At 47.3% G+C, this 24,536-nt stretch overlaps 1 protein-coding gene across 1 annotated transcript in view; it reads left to right on the top strand.

Annotated features, from left to right (window-relative positions):
* The window catches only part of odad2 (outer dynein arm docking complex subunit 2), a 42,054-nt gene that overhangs the window by 101 nt on the left and 17,417 nt on the right, over positions 1-24,536 (top strand). The window contains 16 exon segments of the mRNA XM_056584472.1: positions 781-1,025; positions 1,696-1,853; positions 2,505-2,715; positions 3,373-3,479; positions 4,409-4,545; positions 5,230-5,349; positions 9,363-9,586; positions 10,287-10,412; positions 11,692-11,835; positions 11,928-12,063; positions 18,922-19,068; positions 19,485-19,694; positions 20,835-21,068; positions 21,193-21,246; positions 21,248-21,301; positions 21,422-21,576. Of these exon segments, the coding sequence (XP_056440447.1) occupies positions 799-1,025; positions 1,696-1,853; positions 2,505-2,715; positions 3,373-3,479; positions 4,409-4,545; positions 5,230-5,349; positions 9,363-9,586; positions 10,287-10,412; positions 11,692-11,835; positions 11,928-12,063; positions 18,922-19,068; positions 19,485-19,694; positions 20,835-21,068; positions 21,193-21,246; positions 21,248-21,301; positions 21,422-21,576 (2,444 nt within the window). The 5' untranslated portion in view covers positions 781-798.

The following is a 24,536-nucleotide window of genomic DNA, read 5'->3' on the forward strand; positions in this document are numbered from 1 at the left end:
TAGAGCAATGTGAGTTGGTTAAGACAAGATTCATACGTTTACACAGCCAATGCGTCTTTTACCGTCCCAAACTAAAGTTATAAATTAATGTCACACCGTTAGAGATTCACTAAAGACATTAACGTCCGTTAGTAATACAAAGTGTTTTGAATTCGTCGTTATCAAAACGTAAGTTTACCATCTAAATATCCAAAATGTGACGTATTATTACATAGGCCTTTATTAAAAAAACATGCATAAACATTGCTTTGAGTTTAAATAGTCTAACTTCTCAGAGCCAGTCTTTGGTGAGTTATTATGAATGAACGTTAGCGGCTGTAGCACTAGTGAGGCAGACCTCGCGCCGTGGTGAACGCGACGCGTCCAGAGGTCTCTGCCTCTGTCGGTCACTCACTACTGAGTTCCTGTATAGAGGATGCTGCAGTTTCAAGACCGACGTCCTAGGACCGCATTTTTAGGGGGGGGGGGTTAAATCTACTTTCTGTCGATGTACATTGTAGTTATAAAGGTTTGTTTCACACAGATACTACTGACACCGCAGCCTCCTCTATTGCAGTTAAAAACTTCTCCTGTTGGTTCTGTCTCACAAGATGGCTCCCAGTGTGACGTTACACATTTCCTATACTTAGGGTACTTTAGGAATGTAATGGAAGAAACATATTCAAGCAAACCAATTATAACACATATAATAAGACTAACAATAATGCTTATTTTACTATGTAATTGTTGATTGGTTCTCATTTTGCTGTTATCATCCGCATGGCTCATTTGCGGTTCCAGAGAACTCCAACCGATGCGATGGGGGCATCACTGACCAGGGCCGCTCAGTGGACCACGGCCAGCTCTGGTAGTACTGGCAAACTGGAGATCACTCCAATCAATGAGTCGTTGTTGAAAGACATCCTGCACTTTGTGGAGCAGTTTGGCCTCAGGCATCCACAGGAGGCAGCTCACGTGTTTGAAGAGCCACTGCAGTGGACTTGCACCTTAGTGGCATCTGATTTCAATACTGACTACGACATCAGGTTTGTCTAATCATCAGGCAGGCTGCAGGCACAAGTCTGCTTTCAGTATTATCGGTGTGTGCGCAGGCCCTGTTGTTAGTAGTTTGGTGTGTTTGGGCATGTGGTTTCTGAACTCAGTATACACTGTTTAGATGCACCGTATAACGTTTTTTTATGTTTTATTTTCAGTTTGTCGCTAGGTAACCAATTAATCGCATACCTACAAGTAGATTCATTCAATATAATATAATACAATGAATTATATGTTCTATAATTGTTAAATATTTAATAGAATAGATCCAATTATGTTCTAGGATGTTATTATGTTTATTATGATGTTATTGGAAAGAACATATTATATTATGTTCTTTCCAAACAGCACACGCGCACACACACACACCGATCTCCACACAAATAAGGTTGATAGCGTAACAGCAACTAGATACATTTTAGATTTGAATTACACGTTCTAAAATCATTCAATATTTAATAAAACATGATACAATGAATCGTATGTTCTATAATCATTACAATAAATCGAATAATCCATTCTGTCCAAGGTTCGCACATGGCACACAAAGCCTCGGAACCCACAGATAACTGCCAACAGGGGATCGGAGCCATGCGGCCTTCGTCGCAGATCTCCGCCACGCTCGTTTCACAATGCCGTGTTTCATCCCGTTTTTTCCAGCCATGCAGATGTACGGTCCCAGGAAAACGACGGCAAAGGTCACCCCCTGCTCCGCCTCTCCCCCCCGACCGTAGCAGTGGGGAGCTTCAGCCAGCTCTCTAAGCTGGTGCAGCTGGCCGGGGATAGGGGGCTGACGGAGGTCGCAGCCTGTCTGGAAGGTATGGCAAGAGGCAACCGCAAGGACCAGATTTGAATCCCATTTGCATCCCTAAGCAGGGCCGCCGCCAGCGTACTTCCATACAACCCACAGACTTAATTTGTTTGTCCTGCTCGTTATCCTGTGCTTCTATCCAATTACACTGCCGTGAGATTATTTTTTGTTCTAATTGTTTGCAGAGATAAACTTGCCATAGGGGCACATGCCAAAGCCGGTTGGGTTGAGGATAGATATATTTGGCTAACCCAACATATATATGACTGGGAGGAGGGAGGGCAGGAATGGTAGAACATGCGCCTCGTTGTCCCGATTGGCTGAGGAGGTTTTGAGGAAAGAGTTGGATGATTTAGTTTTAGAAACGGAAACGCCACATTATACAGAGGCTCTGGTGTGTCTTCCTCCGAGACCCCAATGTGATCCGTGTAATGCGCTATATAAATTTAATTTATTATTATTATTATTACCTGTTGTTTACTCTAGAGGACCCTAATGTTCTTTTCCACACATTGAAGACCCTACACCACCTTTATTCTGGCTTGATGGGGGGGCGGAGACACACAAGGGAGTCATAAATAGAGCTTTTGGTTAATGTATAATAACAACAACAACTGCAAATAAAATGGCACTCGCAATTGGCATCCTATTTTAAAAGCAAACCGAGATCTGGTGGTGAAAGTCCTGGGTTCCAGCCTCGCCACGGTCCTGGAAGGAGGCGCAGACACGTCGGCGCCGGAGCTGGTGGAGAAGCTGAAGGCAGAGGGCCCAGAGCAGGCCCAGGACTCTGAGGTCAAGGTGCAGCTCTTCCTCCTGCTCCAACAGCTAGACAACCAGCTCATCAGCAAGGCCCTCACAGACTTCTCCAAGTGAGTGCCTTGTGCCCGGTTCCCAATGCCCAGGGCCCAGTGGCCAGTTGCCCAGGGCCCGGGACAACAGTGCCTTCCCGGCTGCACTAGGCACGGTTCCTTCCCAGACCAGAAGATCTGGAAAATTAGGAATTGTTTATTTCAGGCCAAGAGTTATGTTGTGTACTAAGACACAGGAGTTGAAAGAATGTTGGAGTGAAGATTATTCATTTTCTTGGTGAAATTGTAAATTGGTAGATTAATGTAGGATTGGATTGTTTTGATTTGGCTACATTTTAGGAAAGTCTGAATTCAACAAAACAAAGCGGAAAACATTCCTGTCATTTTGCTGGAATTCGTAACTTATGTCTGGGTACAGGTAAATGTCTGCATAATCATAAACTCTGCTTCTAATAAGGAAAGAAATAACAAAGACAAGAGTGAGTCACAAAAGGTTTTTGAAACTTTAACTTAAAGTAAACCCAAGTCGACAATCCACATCTTTTGAATCTTCCTGATCATACTGACCAGCTTCCACTCCGAGAGTGTGTGTTTGCTTCTGATTAAGTCAGGACAGCTACATGACAGATAAAACGAGGAGAAAAAATATATCCCTGTATGTTTTGTTTTGACAATTTTTTCTTGTCTCGCTCTCGCTCTCTCGCTCTCCTGCCACAGAGAAGTGGGAGTCAGACCGTGGGCTGTGAAGAATGAGGTGGAGCTGTTGAAAGGCTTCTGCAGCGAGGGAAACAAGCGAGTGTTGAAGTCTGTTCGATACACATCAGGTTTGAATTAGCCCTGTGTGTGTGTGTGTGAGTGTGTGTGTGTGTGTGTGTGTGTGTTTGTGTGTTCGTGTGTGTGTGTGTGTGTGTGTGTGTGTTCGTGTGTGTGTGTGTGTGTGTGTGTGTGTGTGTGTGTGTGTGTGTGTGTGTGTGTGTGTGTGTGTGTGTGTGTGTGTCGCACTTACTCGTGAGAGAAGCAATCACTATTCGGGCTTTTACTCAATATTCCAGAAAAAAGAACTGCCCAGTCGCACTTTTGACAAGAAGGAAAAATAAAGGACCACCAATGTCATTACATTTGTCGGATTGGAGTTTCTCGACCCATGAATCAATTCAATATTAACATCTTAGCTGATTTGCAATAGCAGAATAGTTATTCGCTCAGGGCGTTGGACCACACACACACAGCTCAGGTGATCAGAAGCAAGCCTTTCTATTATTGAGAGAAATCAAAAAAAGCCTTCTATACTCCAAATCTGAAATACCAGGGCAACCGTGAAATATGACTGTGTCGTGATGCGGCCCTGATTTTTCGAAGGTGATTTATGCGGGGAAATGAAATCACGGCAGCTCTAAACTGGACTCTTGTATGTAGGCCCGGGACTGTACAGGAGGGGTGATCTGTCAATGTCCTTGGCAGAACCTGAGTTTTGCCATGACGGCTGCACTTATTGAACTCATTTGACGTATTATATCTATCAACGACAACTAGAAACCCAGGCAATAGTTCCATCCTGTCCCAACACACATACATTGAACAGACGCGGAGAGACACCCAGACAGAAAACCCAGACACCCAAAACACTATGTGAGGGACAAATCCCTCTTTGACCCGAATTCTAGAAACACAAGATAAACCAACGGAATAGGACTGTGAAGTATCTTTCCGAGAAGCATGACTCCCTTATCGTGATGATTTCTTCTATGCACAGATTATGAATTTTCCAATGGCTGTCGCAGCCCGCCGTGGAGGCAGGTGCACGGGGAGATTTGTTACCTGGTGGTGGAGCCCTGCGATAAGGATCCTCTCCACGTCACCTGCAGCAAGGCCGGAGTCTTCCTCAACCAGGTAAGACAGGAGATTTGGTTTTGATTTAAGATAAAAAAACAAACGTCATCGGGACACTGAATCATTTTAATTGCACATAAATGCTGAACTTGTGTTTGGAATATGCCTTGGATTGGGATAACTTAGTGTCTAAGGGCAGGCTTTTTCACATGCCAGGATGGTATGATGCTATCGGGCCTGACACTGCCAAATTAAAACCCACCAGGCAATATAGTAACATATTAAGTCATATTTGGTTTGACAAGTACACATTCTCTCTCAATGTGTACCTGATGTGAGAGGCCATGTTGTGAGCTGTGGCAATCTTCCATTCTTCCAAAAGGGATATGTTGACAAACCGCATAGTTCCACATTGTTACAGTTCTAACAGTTCTTCACCTGTAGTGGTTCAGCCGAGGACACAAAACACTTATTGGTTTCCAAAAGGGTTACATTTTGACACAACACCACCTCAGGCTTCTCCTGAAAATATTGTAGCGGTTTCACCTGTTTGGGTGAACAGACGTTTCTTCTTTCCTAGCTCTTAGTGGTTATTATAGTTCTCTTTTGAGTTCTCTCGCTGAGAATTCTGCGAAGGGACATGTGGGCTACATTTACGGAGGTTTGTTGTGTTGCAGAGATGATTTGAATGGATCTGACCACGTCTCTCCCTCTCTCTCTACCTCTCTCTCCCGTGTTGACCAGGGTTTAAAACAGGCGGCGGAGACGGAGGACATCTACACCAAGACGAGTGACACATACGCAGACCTGTCGATGCTGCTGAAGAGCCGCTCCCCTCACTTTTCTGAGAACTTCAACAGTCAGGTAACGGAGTCTCACGGTAGACAAGGATACAGTTTCTCTCTCCCTCTCCCTCTCTGTCCGTCTATCTCTCTGTCTCTCTGTCTTTCTGTCTCTCTCTCTCTGTCTCTCTCTCTCTCTCACTCTCTCACTCTCTCACTCTCTCACTCACTCTCTCGCTCACTCTCTCTCTCGCTGTCTCTCACTGTCATGTATTTTTCTAAGCGGTTGACGTTTGGCTCCACCGAGCATGGAAGATGGCTCTGTTGAATAACCTCTTTGTTCCATACATAAGCGAGACTTCCAAACTCTCTAGACCTCTGATATACATTGATTCCATGAGTCATGCGAATATGTACGTGTGTGTGTGTGTGTGTGTGTGTGTGTGTGTGTGTGTGTGTGTGTGTGTGTGTGTGTGTGTGTGTGTGTGTGTGTGTGTGTGTGTGTGTGTGTGTGTGTGTGTGTGTGCATGTGTGGGTGGGCGGGTGAAATCAGTGTTTGCAAGTTGTTTCTCACCAGTGAGCTAGTGTCTGGATGTGTGCTGAAGAAAAAAAAGAAGCTTTCCGTCGATTCCTCCTCAAGTCACATACCCCCCTCCCCATCTCCACCACTACTTTGTTCAACGCAAAAAATACACAGAGAAACATACATTCACACACACACACACACACACACACACACACACACACACACACACACACACACACACACACACACACACACACACACACACACACACACACACACACACACACACACACACACACAAACACATAAACAGACATGCTGCCATGTGCAAAGACACTGAAATGCGGTTGATTCATTCAGTGGTGCTATTTCCTGCCCGAGCGATTCAATGACATAACAAATCAGCTGCCTAATTTCTGCCAGCTGTACTTGAAACCAAAACATAAATAAAGTATCTGTTAATCATTTGAAAATATGAACATGTTATTTCTCTTGCGTGCCGCAGTGTTTGTTGGAAGGCCGAGGCTCGACCCAAGCTCATCAACTGAGAGCGGGAAGCGGTGGCTTTTCAGCTGCCTTTCACAACAAGAACAGAAGCTTCTTCTATTTCTTGGCTTTTGGATGTCTCTGTGTCTACATATCATTTTCATCTCATCATCCTTTTCACCAAATCGTCTGTGGGGTGATGTCATACTACCAATATTTTGCTGTTTGCAGCTTTATAGATACTGAAGGTACGATTTAAGAATCCTATAGAGAAAGCTAGAGCAGAAAAGATCCCTTGCTCCCTACATTTCTCTGCCATTGAGAAAGGTTGCAATTCGCCCACCTGTGATTGACGGGAAAGATTGATTCCCCCAACCAATCACAGATGAGATGACCTGATTGGTCAGAAATTGGCCAGGAGCCGTTTTCAAGCTATAGGCTCTTACAAAGGGCACATAAAAAAAAAAAAAGAGATATTCTCACAGCGCATTTCACTCACTAATGGCTGACGGATGGCTGTGCCCTTTCTAACAAATTTCACTCAAGTAATAGCTCCTAAATCTTACCTACAGCACCTTTAAACGGCCATTACTTTCTAACCATTTAAAATAATAACATCATACTGGTCCCCATATGCTCTACTCAATGGGAAATGGGTTTCTATGATATGTGTCAAATTGTGGTCAGCCTGTGTGATTTCTTTACAGTAGGTGATAGAACACAGTGTGCCAGAGAGTGCCAGGGGCGGGTTTTGAGTGGCGGGCGGGCTGAGTGAAGGATTTTTACTAAGCCAGCGATTGGTGCCAAGCTTGAGAGAGAGAGAGTGAGAGAGAGCGAGAGGGAGCGAAAGAGAGAGAGAGAGACGTCCAGGCTTTTATGTTTTACGAGTCCGGTGTGAAGAGTGATGCCATGAAGCCCAGTCCTTTAAAGATGATGGACAGAGGCAGTAAAATAAACACTGTGGAGGAGTTTGCTCAAGGATAAATCATGGAAAGTGCCCATCTCCTCCGCTCCTTTGATGTGTCCATGGCTACACACCGGAGTGGGCGTGCCCCCAAAACACGCTCCTAACACTGCGCTTCATGCTTATTACAGGTTTAATCATTTATTTCTTAGCTCAAACATGACACATTTCCATGACGGGACAATCTTTTTAAAATTATTTTATCACTTTTGTAGTTCAGAATGGCCGAGACGTAAAGAGCACAGAAAGAAAGGCATACATTATTGCCTAGATCGTGCATCGCTGAGGCGTGAAATCGTTGCAGGTGCTACTTGATGGAGTAGAAGCTGCTTTGTGTTTTGAGTTATTATTCAAGACGGTTTGGTTAGCAGGACCTGTCTGTCAGAAATGCAATCCTGCGAGGATCGGTTTGTGGTTCTCTGATTGCAAAGCAGCAGGTCCCCCCCCCCCCCCGGTGCTCAGCCAAAGAAAACACACCTAATCTCCCAAAGATATCTGTGTTTTCCAATGCGAGGAAGCACTTTTAAAAACTTTATTAGGACAGACAGGCTCAATCAAGCGACGTTCGGGCAGAAAGTTAAATGAATATGGTCTGCCTTTCTTATTCCCGTCATCGCCGCTCAGCCGAGATTGTTTGCGCCTTGCCACAGACAGCCACTTTATGGCGGGATGGCTGCAGATTTGCCGTGCAGTTCTTTCCGACCCACAGCTGTGGATCAGGTCATTAGATATAAGGCTGCCCGGGACACATGTAAATATTTAGACGCTGCTTTTTTTTTTCTCCCTTTTTGGTTCAGTAGCGGATGGAAAAATAAATTTAAACAAATGAGAAAAATGAATAAAGTGATGGATGATTGAATGTGGCCTGTGATGAAAATACTTGTTACTGAGAACCATGTGCGGAGCTGTGGGCGTGCCTCGCCGCGCCGCCCCTCTGCGCGCACACACCAGTGCCTGCTGGCTCCATCGGTGTGTTGCCGAAGCTGCGGGAGAGAGGCACCTGTGATGGGGAGCGTTGCTGCGGAGGGCCCGGAGCACATGGCCGATGTCCATTTAATCTATAATGGAGTTAAAGAAGTCTGGATGCTTTAATACGAATCAGAACGTGGTGCTTTTAAGGCGAATAAATTGGCCTGTGTGTTGCCAATAGCGGCGCTTTATGTTCTATGAAAAACAAGCCTTTTTGGAGAAGTGACGTGGCGTGCCTTGGCTACACCAACACCGAGAACTGAGTCCCGTCCATCAATGACAGTCCGAGCTATTTTGCGCCTAGCAGGTGTCTCTGATTTAAAAACCTCCATGCCTCCAAACCATTGACGTGCATCTCATTGGCCAACACATGCAGGTTGTAAAGTCAGACAGAGAGACCTTCAAACTACCATTTAGAGCCCCCCCCCCCCCCCCCCCCCCCCCTCTCCTCAAAAAAAACAACCGCGCTGATTAACAATGACACAACCGCTCCACTCCAGCCGTGCCAAGCCGTGAGGTATTCGGGTGGAGGATTGCTAAGGAACAATACCCTTTTCTTGATAGCGTGTGGGCCAATTAACTGAGGGGTACCTCTCCTGTTCAAAAAAACTAAAAACTCTAGGAATATGTTTTTTGTTACAATGGGCTTTTTATTCCCATGGTCTCATACGGGCTGAGTCGTTACACAGGCTCTGGGGCCGAGGCGACTGCGCAGAAGAGGGGACTGCTGTTAACGGGATGTCCCTGGTGCTTTTCTTCTTTCCACCAACCCTGATTAGTTCTTATTTGGCTACAAAGGGACCAGCCCTCCTTTTCGTCCATAGCTGTGTTTTATTCATCAGAAAAATTAATAACAGAAAATAAAGAAAAGGGAAAAAAGGGGCAATATGAGAGATGGCGGCTGGAAAGATATTCCTCTGGAACTGTGGAACAAATACTTAGTTTACAGAACCATTATTCAGAGTTAGTTTTGCTTTCAGTCTTCGAAATACACAAGCCCACGTCTATTTAAACTCTATAACAGACTCAATTTATTGTGTGTGTGTCCCACTGCTAGCATTCAGTGCTAATAAGAGGTTCACTACTTCTTCGTCTCTCTCTCTTCCTCCCTCCCTCTCTCTCTTTTCTTTCTTTGCCTGGTTTTCAACAGGATTCTGCAGTTCAAGAAAGGCTTCCATCAACACAAAAGGTCCAACATGTGGAACCGGTTGGTGCGGAGGAACAAGGCCAACCCCAGAGGTCTTGCAAGCATCAGGAGAAGAATGCGCCCAAGATGGCGAGACGGCGAGAGCACGCGGTGAACACGACGAGCAGCAAGAAGAAATTGGAACCATCCCTCAAATGGAAGAATCTCGGCCTCACGGCTCCCTTTGAGTAGGTGATAACCCCCCTCCCCGCTCACAAGATGTTGTACAGGCTGCTATGTGGGGCTTTGTCAACCGCCCCCCCCCCTCACACAAAGACGCACACTCCAACAGACAGACACACACACACTCTGCGGTTGTAGGGCCTGGGCGTAAGGCTGGGGTGATGGCGGAGTCAGCCACGTGCGCTCTGTCGGGTCTGCCCCACGCACGCGCCAACACTCACACATTATGCAGAGACGGTTGTACGGATAATGAATTTCGAGGCTAGAGCGCACATATTCCTGATTATACGACGATCTCGGGTAAATGGCCGCGTTTCGCAGCGTGGAAAGCCTCTCTCTGCTCAATTACAGACACACACACACACACACACACACACACACACACACACACACACACACACACACACACACACACACACGCATTTCGGAGAAGTCTATAGGAAAGAAAAAAGGATCCCCAAAATGATCTGTCACATATGTTTTCTGATTGATAAAATAGATTTAACTGGGCCTGAGCTGTTGCAGCTGTACCTTGTGATAACTGTCCCCATTTTGAGAGTGAGAGAGAAACTGGCTCGCGATAAAAGAATCTTGGTTTTGCGAAAGAAAATGCCCGCTGCGAAGGATTAAATAATGAATATGTTAGAAAACGAGGCAATTTTCCAAATAGGAGCGGGCATAATGACTCTCATTATGTCTGTACAGCGAAGCGCAGCAGAGGAAACCCAGTAAGAGCACTGGGAGGGAGAGGGCCGGCGAGACGCAGGAGAAGATCCTGAGATCCACCAAGGGCAACTTCTCCGTGGCCTCCCTACCCGGGCACCAGAAAACGTGAGCGTATTCCTCTAAATGTCTCCGTCCCCTCAACCCCCACAGTTCTTCCTGATTTGGATTGAAGCAGGGTTTGAACTTTGCCCTCTTGCAAATGTAGTCGCCTTCCCATGATAAAATCACCCAAAAGGCCGTGGCTTCTTTCACAAGCTATTGAATGCACATATCATCTCGGAATAGCGCCGTGCGCATATAGAACACATAGTACTGGGCAACCAGCACACTGCTTCCTGCTTCCTGCCCTCTGGCAGCCTAGCCCTGCCAGCTGTCCCCATAACTACCCCTGCCAAGGTGCTTATATACCCGGCCACTTTGTGGCCACAGGTGGACCGGATCGATCGGAGACACCTCCATGCGATAGCGTGCAGTTCGCTTGCGCTGCCTTTGAATCTGAAGTGGGGTTCATAGCTGAGCAGGGATGGTCGGAGGGCTGTGTTCTCTGAGGAGGACTCAACCCCTGCGCACGCCACGCAGCAGGCCGGCCTAGGGCCGATTAGAAACCTCTGGCCTTCCCTGACGAGGGACGAACCGGAATAACCTGTGCATGCTATCCGTGCGTTCAGCAGAAAAGCCTTCTTTTTTTCCCCCCCCCCACGCAACAACGTTTGAACTCATACCAGATTTTATTGCACTGCGGTGCCCCGTTTGGGGGGGGGGGGGGGGGGGGGAGGTTCGGTCACCCGAGTGGCCCCGGCGACTTTAAAAGGCCATCTGCGTTTCTGTTTGCATGTACAGCGGTGGTGAACGGAGCCCCCCCCCCCCCCCACCACCACCCCCTCATCCATCTCTCTTTGTATCGTAATGATGACTCCAGTCCGCCTGTTGCTTCATTTGAATCCTTATATATCCCTGCTGCATAGGCTCTGGGGGAACTTGACCCTTGAATTTTTGCTAAGAAGCTTTAATGGGGAGGGAGGGGGGGGGGGGGGCAGAGGGTTGTCCTTTGTGTAGGTAGACCAAGCTGGTTCTTCCATTAAAACAAAAGAAAAACAGGAAAAGAGATTGGGTGAGTCAGGACGCTGACAAATAGTGTTTTTGGTGATCCGTCCAATCATGCATTATTGCTTTCCATATCTATGACTGACTCTGTTCCTTCGGAGCGGCTCCAGTATAGCCTCTGGCTCTGCTCCTATGCTCCTCGGACCTACCGATAACCCTCCCCCGTTCTTTAAGAGGAAGCAAAAAGAAAAGTCTCTTAGGAAACCTACCGCAAATCATTCAATAATGAAAATAGCTCCTAAAATAGGAACCTTTATGAGTCATTTCTGCGTCATTACAGTGAAGCAGAGCAGAAGAAACCCAGTAAGGGATCTGGAAAGGGGAGGGCGGGCGAGACGCAGGAGAAGATGCTGAGGTCGGAGAGCAAGAGGAAGGCCAACTTCTCCTTGGCCTCCCTACCGGCGCACCAGTCCTCCCAGAGAAGGTGAGCTCCTTCCTGGTTGCCCTGATACTCTGGCTTCATTATCCTCCACTATAAAGCTTTGTTATAACCCCCCCCACCCACCCTGTTCACAGTAAGACGGAGGAGCTCTTCAGCGAGAGCTCCTCGGAGAGCGAGGAAGACGAGGAGCAGCCAGACCGCCGGCCCAAGAGCAACATGGACCTTCCCTCCGAATACTGGCAGATCCAGAAACTGGTCAAGTACCTCAAGGTACGAGAGAACGGAGAATTACGAGGAACAACAACAGCGCTTTTGTGTGTAAAGTGTTAGTCGGCTAAATGACAGGAAACAGGCGAACTCTGCTCTTTTTCTCCTGTTTCGTGCAGGAATTTTCTACTGACCCCCGGGTCGAATATTCCGAGGTATTTTCCTTCCAAAGGGCCATTGGCTAAGTCTAATGTCAAGTGAAGCATTCTGGGGCAATCAGTGTAAAACCCAATGAGCTAAATAAAACGGCACCGGTGAACATCACTCCTGAGCGCTCCCTTGCACACAACCGGTTACATACAGCGGCAGTGTACATGGCGCTGGGGTGCGGTGAGCGAGGGGTCAATGGGGACCGTCCACGCCAGAGGGAACACACTGTGAAGCTGGAAAGGGCCATGGTGCTCTGGTGCAGCGCTGCATCGTAGGATGCTTTTATATTTGAAGCGATTGGCTCCGGTTTCTGACACCGGCACAGTTAGGTTTTGTTTTTTAGGGTTTGTGCAAGGGGCGAGGGGCGGGGTGGAGGGTGGGGGGGGGGGGGGGGGCAATGGGGATTGCTGTCCGACGATGGCAGCTGTGCAATAGGTTTGCCCCGAGAGCACGGAAGCATAGGAATGAAGCGCGCCTGTGATAGGTCTGACAGGGCATCTGGTGAATATTAATGTGTCAAAACATGGCAGGGGCACGAAACGAAAACAACACACACGCAAAAGACAAAAAGAAGAGAAATGCCAGTGACCCAGACTGATCGGAAATAGCTTGAGGACGCCTGACTTCGGAGAAGGCTCCGCCCAATCTGTCGGACCAGACAACAAAACTTATGGAGAACGTGATGCAACTTCTCACCTCGCTGGGCTTAGCGGCACACTTTAAGCGTTCCCCTCCATGTTCAGTAATGAGCTCAAATGATGCAACGCAAATTCAGCGCTTTTAATTTGAAGTGAAAAAGAAAACAACTAGCCTGCGATAGTTTAGGACGGATTCAGTATTTTCCCCGAAAACTTCTGCATGAGGAAAAGTGTGGTTTTGCAAGGAAAAATATCATTAATGACACTGCCAAGGTAAACTTGTAGTTCAACTCTGAAGTAGATTAAGCAATTTAGGCTTAGTAAAAAATGGCAGGAAAATGTGCACTTTAAAAGGCTTTCAGGCTTTCCCCAAAAAGCACAAATGAACATTAACAATAATACAAAAGATAACACTGCTTTCACTTTGCTCTATCTCATTGGGATTGTTATGCGATACTTCTAGGAGTGTGTTTCTATGTCTTTTAACATGTGTGTGTGTGTGTGTGTGTGTGTGTGTGTGTGTGTGTGTGTGTGTCTATGTGTGTGTCTCTGAATATATATGTGTGTGGGTGTGTCTGTGAATCAATATGTGTGTGTGTGCATGGGTCTGTGAATGTCAATGGGTATGAGTGTTTGTGTGTGTGTGTCTGACTGTGTGTGTGTGTGTCTGACTGTGTGTGTGTCTCACTGTGTGTGTGTGTTGTCTATGAATGTGGGTATGTGTGTGTGTGTGTGTGTGTCTGTGCGCCTCTGTGAATGTGTGGCTGTGTGTGTCTGAAACTATGTGTGTGTTTGTGTGTGAGTGGGTGTGTGTGTTTCTGTGAATGTGTGTGTGTCTGTCTGTGTGTGTCTGTGTGTGTGTGTGTGTGTGTGTGTGTGTGTGTGTGTGTGTGTGTGTGTGTGTGTGTGTGTGTGTCTCCCCAATGAGACGAGTCGCTGTGCAGAAGGAACCAGCACGTGGCACCGTTATTCCCTGGGTTTGTCCAGTAGTCGTTTATATAATATCGCTTCCGTCAGAAACCCAAGCCAGACGAGAGCCAAGACAAATATCTGGTTTATTTTAGGCGCACATCGCAGCCTTTTTTATTGTATTTTCTTTTTGTCCCACCACGGTATAAGATGAACCTATCTGCTGCTGAAAGCTGAAGTGACACACTGCTTCTGGTATTTTTTTGTGTTTCAAAAATATTTACAGAAGGATATTTGCACAGGGGTTGGATATCTTAATATAAGGCATTTAGTATTCAAGCAATTTTGGGGTTTTGCCTTTAACATGACTTCATGGCTTTGACATAAGTGTGTGTGTGGTGTGTGTGTGTGTCTGTGGGAGTGTGTGTGTTTGGTTATTTTTTTCTGTGGGGGGGGGGGGGGGTTGTTGTGAGCGTGAGCGTGTGCGTGTGCGTTGAGGTAGGTTTGACCAGCCTGAAACAAACAGCTGATTAGGTGAATTAGGTTTACATACCTAGTTATTTTGCAACATGAGCAGTGTGTCATAGAATATAGTGTTTTACCAGCTGGGAACAGTTAGCCTGCTGTGTCCCGTGATATGCTAGGTTTGATCAGAGACAGATGAGTGTACACCTACACACAAGAATTTTTCATATTTAAGTTTATTTTCATTGGATAAATGGGGGAATACTATAAATGCCAATACAAAATGTAGGATTTGTTTCTAAAGTACATTTATTTCCATTAAGTATTTCTAATGTAAGTACTTTCACATTTTCATCCAGCATTTTAAGCAGACAATCACGCATCACAATCATAGAGAACAGGAAATCACAGGCTTTTTCTAATTAAATGGTGTGAACACCATGTTGTTGCCAAAAGCCATCACATGTTGTTTGTTTAACGTTAAGCAAACTTCAGGGGAGAAAGATCCAGAAGTGGATAAGAAGGCCTCGTTTCCTCCTTGCCCCAAATGCATTGGTGTGTGTGTGTGTGTGTGTGTGTGTGTGTGTGTGTGTGTGTGGTGTGGTGTGTGTGTGTGTGTGTGTGTGTGTGTGTGTGTGTGTGTGTGTGTGTGTGTGTGTGTGTGTGTGTGTGCCCACCCAAATAATGTTTCTCTCCCTCTGCTGGCCAGACTCAGTACTACCACCACCACCACAGGCTCCTCTGGGGAGAGCCTAATTGCTGCTAATTGCTATACTAAACGTAATACAGCCTCCCTGTGTGAGTGAGCCCGTGTCGGCAGATTTTCTTCCTCCCAGAGGTGAGTCTGTGGCTAATTACTAAACAGTGAACATCCGTGAGACCGTAGTTGTACACGCAGAGCCGCAGTCTAAAGTCTAAAACCCTAGTAATGCTTTTACGAGGTGTTTAACGTGGATACTTCACAGCCGTCCCCCCGTCCTCCCTCCCTCCCTCCTCCGTGCAGTCTCCCCTATAAGCATCACTGCTTGCTTAGCACGTATCGCCCAGGATCGTCAGACAGCGGCGGCTTTCTGAAGCGTTGGTGTTTTATTTAATAGCGTCTCCTATTTCAAATACCGGATCCAGCAGCGACCGCAAAGCATTTCATCCAACACCTCCCCCCCCCCCCCGGTCTCTCCTATCCAGCGACCATATAGCAGAGCAAGGTAATGTTTGCACTTCTCATTCCCAACCCTCGAGTTCTCTTCACATCTTGCTACCGAGACGGTAGCAAATGATGGCAAAGAACACACCCCCCCCCCCCCCCCCTCCCAGCCTCTTGCATCCTGCTGCAGTCGACAGCTGTCACAAAGGGCCCCCCCATCACTTACCGGGGGGGGGGGGGAGGGCCCCATAACTAGCACGAGCCCTGCACCACTCCACCGGTCAGGGGGCCCGCCGTGGTGCAGTAACTTGTTTGCTACTCGCACTGCAGCAGACTGGGCACACACACATACACGCACATGCTAAAAGACACGTTTACACACACACACACACACACATGAACACACACACACACACACACACACACACACACACACACAACACACACACACACACACACACACACACACACACACACACACACACACACAAACACACAAAGCCCACACACAGAGATATTCACACAGACACACATAAACGCACGTGCTTACCGACACCTTTATACACACACACACACACACACACACACACACACACACACACACACACACACACACACACACACACACACACAGACACACAGACACTTATGCGCATGCACTTACACATGAACGCACCATCCAGACAGCTCCACCCGTCATCCACAAGGTCAAAAGGGTATCTCTGAAAGTCACTTTAAACTCATCCCTGTTGTCCCTCCCCAGCTTGTTTTAGTGCTATGAGTTATGGATCCCGCTGCAGCTCCATTAGGGGAGTCTGCTAGGCTTTAGGGATGCAGTCAGAACACTCAGCCAGGCCTTAAGAAGTAGGGAGGGTGAATCAGGGTAAAGCATGCAGATGCTCGTCATTTTAAGTTCCCAGTATTCATAAAAAAAATGTTGCCATTATTCAATTTTTTAATTTGCCCTTGTGTTGTTCTCTCCCTATTTTGGATCAGTTTGCAGCTTTCCAGTTTATTCTGTTCTAAGCTCTATTAAGTAATGTTCCCATTCTAAGCGCACCGAATTTTGTCCAACACTTGACTCAATTGACCCAATAATGCTGTAATAAAGTCCATTGCTACACACCACCTCTGTGGCTGCCACACTCCAACTAGGAGACCTTTATTGGGCTCCTCCAGACAGGGACGCACAGGGGTGGGGTTGGATATCCGGTTCATTGTAAGTTCTGCATATAATGACATATGACCCGGTGCTCCATGTTGCCATGCAGGAGTTCTCTTCCTGAGCGTGTGTAGCGTTGGCTGGTTCAACCTGTGCACACTGATTCCTCAATGTGCAACAGGTGTGCAGCCTCAGCCAGCCCCAGAGTCCAATCTGACTCAAACAGGAGAGGCTGCTGAAACCTGCCATCATCCACACACGCACTCCCTCAGAGGCAAACAGGCCTGGCAGAACAGTGTACTATTTATGAGAGTCGCTCCAAAGTAAAGCATATAACCATGAGGTCGAGCGGTTGCTTCCATCGGTTCCGACTCTGAGCGTCTCCCTCTGCCAGGGAGAGAGTCAAAGACCCCCCCTCCGCCCCATCTTTGCACGTTTAAAACACTGTCAGATGTTGTCAATGTTTTCAAGAATGTCGACAATACTTCAAGACCAAAGTTCTAACCCAAATGGAAGCATATGATCTGTTTTCTGTTCTCTCTGCGATCCGCTTCTAAACATAGCTTCTTCTTCTCCCTGTTTTTTTTGCTGCTGGTGGTGGTGGTGGTGATGGTGGTGGTGGTTGTGAGGGGTGGGGGGTGTTGTTTTTACAAGGTACCAAGCTGGACCGGCCAATTCCTTTGAAGACAGGCAGGCAGAGGAGACAAAGGAAGCTGTAGATTCACTGCTGTTAATGGGCGAATGGTTTGCATTTGGCGCTGGCGATATGGGGAACACATGTGCCCTTCTATCCTCGATGTGTCAGAATGCTCCAATTTTTGTTTTTGTTTTGTTCACTCTAGGAATGGAAGAAGGGGTCGCACGATTAAAACCCACTGGGGTCCGTGGGTTTTCCTCCATCGATGGCCTTATTGGGGTGTGGTATAATGACAGGGCCACATTTCTGCACTTTCTGTACGTGAAAAGACACAGGCACAGCGTATTTTGTGGTCCAAATCATGCATTTCTTTCCCCGACGTGACAGGGGTGTAGAGCTAGGAAGCGGCTTTGAACCTGAAAAGCGGTCCTTCAAAATTCCCTCGTTCTTTAAAGTCTATCTCTGCTAGTATTGGAATGATCGAGGGGGGAAAAAAAAGGATTGCGGTTTTTCCACATAGCAGCTGATTTCTGGGCCCACGTTGGCCTATCGCGTATCAAAGCCCGTCCCGGGAACTGTTGTATATTCCAGTGTGAGGTATAAACATCTGCTGCCGTCTGCCCTTCGCAGATCAAACCGTTGTATATTCACAAGGTTTTTATATTGGAACTATGTATAATACAGACTAAATATAGCACTATTACAAGAAAAAGAGGAAAAAGTCTGCAGTACAGTACAGTGCTTGGAATACCACCATGACCTAACCCTAAGATTGTTATGTGCAGTGCCATAGGGCTGTCAGTGCTTCACCACAACTGGAACTCGACGGGGATCTATGCAGTGCTGAAATTGTCAAACAGCGACAACAAGACACAAACACTACATTTAGCACGAGTGCGCCAAGAAAAGCCGGGATTAGTTCCAGTGCAACTCATTTGAGGGGTTTGGTCTCATGTTGCTTGCTTGTTTTGAATCGTACAAGTATTTTTTTTTTGTTGAAGTTGGGTGCACATTTGGGTGAAGCAGCACCTAATCAGTTACATCTCCTTGTTCCATGTCTAATGTACCAAGGGGCTTTAGGAGTGCATTTCTGAACCCTCTCCGCCAAAACCACTTGTTGACCTAATAGTGCTTTTCTTACCAAGTCTAAAATATATTTTGCCTATTTGTATATAGCAACTGTCAAAACAAGATCCCCTACAATTGTTACTTCAAATCCTTTTTCAAGTTGTTTTTTCTTTCTTTGTGGCGGCGGCCGGGGCAGGGGGAGGGGGCAGTCGGGGCGGTGGGGGGAGGGGGGGGTTTGTAGCTCATTCTCATCTCGGGTCATTGTCTAAGCACGGGGTTCCAGGCCTCCGCTGGGCGCGGCGGCCATAAGCACTGCTCTGTTCCCTTTAGTAAATCGCTTCTTTCCCCCATCAGTGTTTACCACCACAAAGCTAAACACACACCAGGCTGCGGTACAAACAAATATAACCCCGAGCTGTAGTGGAAGGAAGGAGATGGGGGGGAGGTTGGGGGGGGGGGAGAGGTGGGTCGTTGTCTTTCTTGTTCTCCCCCTACTTTAAATGTCTGTTTAATGTCTCTCTCTCTCTCTCTCTCTCTCTCTCTCTCTCTCTCTCTCTCTCTCTCTCTCTCCTCTCTCTCTCTCTCTCTCTCTCTCTCTCTCTCTCTCTCTCTCTCTCTCTCTCTCTCTCTCTCTCTCTCTCTCTCTCCTTCCCATTCATCTGTGCTTGGCATTCATATTATCTCCCAGCGTGGCGACCAGACGGCCACTGTGATTGCTCTGTGCTGCATGATGGACTTCAACTTGGCGCAGGAGACGTGCCAAATGGCCATCCGGGACGTAGGTGGCCTGGAGGTGCTCATTAACTTGCTGGACACAGAAGAAATCAGATGCCAAGTGAGTCGCTGTGCCAACGGTGTGGGCCCTACCGTGTTCCCGCAGCGCTCAAACAGAGCCGGCCCTGTGTGGCAGGGTTTGAGAGAGAGACACACACACACACACACAGGGTAGCAATTATTCTCAGATAGACCTAATAACATGTGTGGGTGCTTTCTAACCTGCTTTTATGAAGAATTTTTTGATCTCTCTATTTATAGTGGGGATGTGGGGGAATGTCGAACCAGCGGATAGTGCTCTAATTCAGCAAGGCAGATGTGTGAAATCAGACTGTCATTTGGCATTGCCTAAACCTTAATATTACGACGGGTGCATTTCATTATCGCATTAAACGGATCGTTTTGATGTACGTGCGTGCACGTGTGTGTGTGTGGGCGCGTGTGTGCTTGTGCTTGTGCTTGTTTTGCCTGTGGTAGATCGGTTCGCTGAAGATCCTGAGGAAGATCAGCCAGAACTCCCAGATTCGCCGCGCCATCGCGGACCTGGGCGGCCTCCAGACCATGGTGAAGATCCTGGACTCCCCCGTGGTGGAGCTCAAGGCCCTGGCTGCTGAGACCATCGCCAACGTGGCCCGCTTCCGAAGGGCCCGCCGGACCGTTAGGCAGTACGGAGGCATCAAGAGGCTGGTGAGAAGCTGCTGGAATGAAGACACACACTCACACACACACACACACACACACACACACACACCCACACAAACACATGTCACACGTCACACGTCACAACACACACACCCACCACACACACACACACACACACACACACACACACACACACACACACACACTTTTACAAACACAAAGGGAACTCAGGTTCAGTATGTGGAACAATGGAGGACAAATGGAGTGTCTGTTAGTCATTAAACGTTATAGACCACCAGTGGGGGAATCTTTAAAACATGGCCCACTGGAGTCTTGACAATGGAAGTAGGCCAAATCAAAGTGGTATGTAGTATTTATCACACACTTCCTCTCGTCAATAACCGTAAACAGCTTACTGTGTGCATAGATGTGCAGGTCGGAGTCAACCGACCAATCACGTCGCGGTTTTAGTCTAATATCGATACCAAGCAAACTGATGCCTGATTCCAACCCCTTTGGTTGGGTCTAACGAAAAACAGTAGACCCACCCAATCATGCCCCTGCTGTAATCAAGTGGACAGACCCCACCCTCGTGTCTGACTAAACACCGGAGCCGGCCGCGGGGGTGAAACAGATAGAATGTCGCCGACATCCCGTGACCTGCGTTCCTGTTTATTGACACAGGGTGATTAAAGCCCCCCGTGCCTTGTATTTTTTCCCCCGAGCCCCCCTGAACATCGGATGTTCTCCGCGGAGGGTTGATTAATTTCACGCTCGGCTCCAGGTCTGACTTCAAACTGCACGGTGTGTAGCGGCCTGGCCTGCTCTGTCTCACCGGAGCGCAGGAGCTGTTGATTAAATGGCACTTACTGATGTCAGAGATGGGCATCGCACACAGGGCATTTTTTTTCGTTCTGCGGGCCCAACGTCAACATCTTCCCCCGGCTGCTTTCCACTCCCGAGCGTCCCCGGCTTTTCGATTCTCTCCGGCCCGTCGGTGGTGGTGATTGAGTTTTAATGATCTCCTTCCCGTCATGGCCGGCAACTTTGCTATTCTCATCTGGCGACCACCGCCATTATCCCCCGGTGCAACGGCCAATAGAATCAGAGTCCTTGAAGCTCATTCAAGCCCTCATCCCCCTCCACCGTGGGTGTGCTATGCCTCTCCATCTCACCCGTGATCAGGTGGAGCTGCTGGACTGCGCCCCCGACGCGGCCACCCTCAGCGAGGAGCAGGAGAAGGAGGTGGAGGCGGCGCGCTGCGGGGCCCTGGCGCTGTGGAGCTGCAGCAAGAGCACCCGCAACAAGGAGGCCATCCGGCAGGCGGGAGGGGTGCCGCTGCTGGCCCGGCTGCTCAAGTCCCCCCACGAGAACCTGCTCATCCCCGTGGTGGGCACCCTGCAGGAGTGTGCCTCGGAGGTGGGTGTCCACTGTCGTCAAGGTGCAGCGAAAACCACAAGAGTAAAGTCGTTTGGTTTAAGATACAAGTTATTTGGGATGATTTGATGGTCGGTTGCCATGTCTCCGTTTCACTGTCTTACAGGGCATCTATGGTTGCATCACGCGAGGGCAGGTGACGTCCCTGGTGACCAACCTGAAACCGGTACAATGAGTATCTCCAGATGCACTGTGCCAGCCCTGCCATCTTCAAGGTAGCTGGTTTGGTTTGCAGACTCTCTCTGCTGACGATCCTGCACCATCGTCATTTGTCGAGGTGGTCTTCTGATCCACGTAGAGGCTTAGTCACTAAATGCTGTTCATTCCTTTTCCAGTGTGCCGAGGAAAAGCAAACCCGGGACCTGGTGCGTCAGTACCAGGGCCTGAAGCCACTGGTGTCCCTGCTGAGCAAGGCCGACAACAAACAGCTGCTGGCCGCCACCACTGGGGCCATCTGGAAGTGTTCCATCAGCATCGAGAACGTGGCTAAGTAGGGGATCCTTTGGAGTTCCAGGGGCCTTATGTTATTATGCTGTTCATTAATTATTGCCCACACATCCGTGCACACCACACACACATGAACCACACGCACGCACGCACGCACGGACAGGCAACTGCACGCACATGGAACGCACGCACGCACGCACGCGTGCACGCGCACGTGGACATACACACATTCACAAACTCCCCAGATGCTGTGTTGCAAAATGTGCTTTCTTATGCACATACAAGCATGCAAATACAAACACACTGTCTCTCTGTCCCATTCTCTCTCCCCCCCCCCCCCTCTCTCTCCCTCTCTCTTGCTCTCGCTCTCTCGTAAGCGGATGTAGTAAATGGACTTGTAGTAGCAACGAGTGCACTTTTGACATGCTTGAGGTATTGAATAACCTCTGGTTCTATGATGTATAACCGTGTGTGTGGGTTGTAATTAGTGGTTACGGATAAGTCTGACTATGACAAATCCCTTGAGCAAGAGCAGCAATCACACATGCCTCAGTTCGGGGTAAGAGTTGATACCAATTAGCAATTTCAATAAGCATCTCCCTTACATTTCCCAACAATTTTTGGACAAAGTACTTGCTAAGTTGGGTTCGCGGTCCGCCTAGTTAATGAAGCGAATAATGGTGTACGTAGATGATGATGTATTTCAACCTGCACTCTATAACATTTGAGTGCAGCCATCGACATAGTATTGGTAATTGGTCAGTGATTATTTATAATTATTTCAAAATAAAAGCCTCGACCTAACTATGGTTATTTCAAATGTAGAGGCTCCACTCTAAGATCCCTCGCAAGTATCGCGAAACAGACGCCTCCCTTTTCCATTCACCATTCTCACAGACGCAATTGATTCAGAGTTATCGGTGGATGGATTTTATCCTTCGTTTCAAATCATTTCAAACAAACGTCATGCCACAAAGAAACTTTTAAGGCCATAGTCAAATCTTTTGCGGTGCAAAGATCGCATGTGTTGCTTTTCCTGGATCTCACATTGGTTCAGATACTAGCTGTCTGAATGTTTCCATTCTCGAGATGTTTTCATATCTCCCTCTCATTCTGGACCACGTTTTCTGGTGTCTGGTGGGAGTGGTTATCCACGGCTCAATGTTACTTTTTGAACATGCAATGATCGGGCTGCAATCATTTACAAAACGCTTTGCCGGTGACTTGTGTTCTTTGTCGACATTAACACAATGACAAGGTTTCAAACTGCTGACTCGATAGGGTTTAGCTTTCTGCCGGTTGAGGAGAGGCTGGAGACACAACCACACGTCCAAGGAGTGTCAAATGAAACGCTGAAAGAATCAATCTGTGATCGCTTGAGTGTTGTCTCTGAGGCGAAGCAGGTTGACGGAGACTATAAGGATTTCATGTATGGCCTAGATTTAAAAGTGTCACTCACCCCGGTCGCTTTAACAGCGAGCAGTTCTAGGGCAGTCCCCTGTTTTTCTTTTTCTTTTTTCCCAATATTTTCCCTCAGCATTAAGTAGGGCTTACAGACTGCGCCCTGGCAGTCCAATGTCTTTCCATTGGTGCTCATGTTGAGAAACCTTTTAACAGCCTTTGTTTTCTTATTCAGTGTGAGACGTGGTAAGATATTAGGCACACATAATGATTCAATACCAAGATAACTTCATAATAAATTTAAGCAAATTTTCGAGAAACGAGCCAATTCACTGATAAAACATTGTCTGTGAATCTATTTTGTCTTTGTCTGCGATTTATCTTTTTTAAGGTAGGATTATGTGGAAAGATCTCCCTTCAAAAGCAGAAACGGTGGGATGATTCAAATTGCAGTGGAATTCTAAAAGTAACAAAAGGCTTGGTCGGGTTCACACAAATCTTTCGACACCTCGTATATCATAACTGACACGATGATATCCTACATTTAGAGAGTCTTAGTTAAGGCCGCCCAATTTAAATAAAGCGCTGTGTTGCCACATTAAATTAAGCGAGGATTTCATTTTCAGTTGCATGCCAGTAAAATAAAAAAAACTAGGTGAACATATAACCATCCCTATGATCATTTCATGAAGGAAAGTAAAAAAAGAAGAGGGAACGACTACATTATTTAGCAGAGTACTCATAAACTCACACAGAAACCTAAATGGTCCAAGCAGCAAATGAAAATGCAGCTTTCACACCATCCGGCCGGCTGGCTCTCTCACCATGTTTGCGAATCCAATTCAGTTGCTAACAAAAGACACGGTAAATAGCAACAAAAATAACTTGAGACTGGAAAGCCCTCTGAGTGCAGCTTGGCATGGCCATAAAACAAGTTAACTGCACGGGCCGTGACTAATATGGCACCTTAGTACACTTGCTCCCAGTTCGGGCTTCATGCCTTCGTGTAATTACTCATAACAGTGTTGCCATGCATGCAAAAAATAGGAGCACTCAATAAATGAAATAATATCAGGAATGATGATAATGATACCGCTCACCACATGTAAACCACAAGCGGGCACACATCATTTACGATCATCAAACGGCTCTAAAGGTTGCCCTCCCTCTCATTACGGTTAATAATGCACTTAACGTAGACGCAAACGTGAGAGAAAAACAAAGGGCCCATAGCAGGCGATACGCAAGGCGCAGTTTGGATCCTGGGAGCCGGATATCGGCGTTGTTGAGATTTTGGCCGCGTCTACTCGTGTAAATGATGTGATTCAAGTTATTATGGTTTTTTTTTTAGGGGGGGTGGTCAGAGGCTTGTTTAAATCGCGTGAAAAGTATGGAGGTCAGCTGAAAGGCTTTGGATAAAATGGCCGAGCCATTACTGTCAAAAGAGGGAAAGTGTGCTAATGGCAGCGGAGAGGTTGTTCGTGGAGAGCTACTGCCGAGCGTGTGCCCGTTTCAGAATCAATCACAGGCCCTGCGCAGTTTCTAGATGAAAATCCTTTCGGAATATATTTCACTCGGCAGTGGGTTTCTTTATTTTTTTTC

Source organism: Gadus chalcogrammus, chromosome 23 (genome assembly GCF_026213295.1).
Source record: "Gadus chalcogrammus isolate NIFS_2021 chromosome 23, NIFS_Gcha_1.0, whole genome shotgun sequence".
Taxonomy (NCBI): Eukaryota; Metazoa; Chordata; class Actinopteri; order Gadiformes; family Gadidae; genus Gadus; species Gadus chalcogrammus.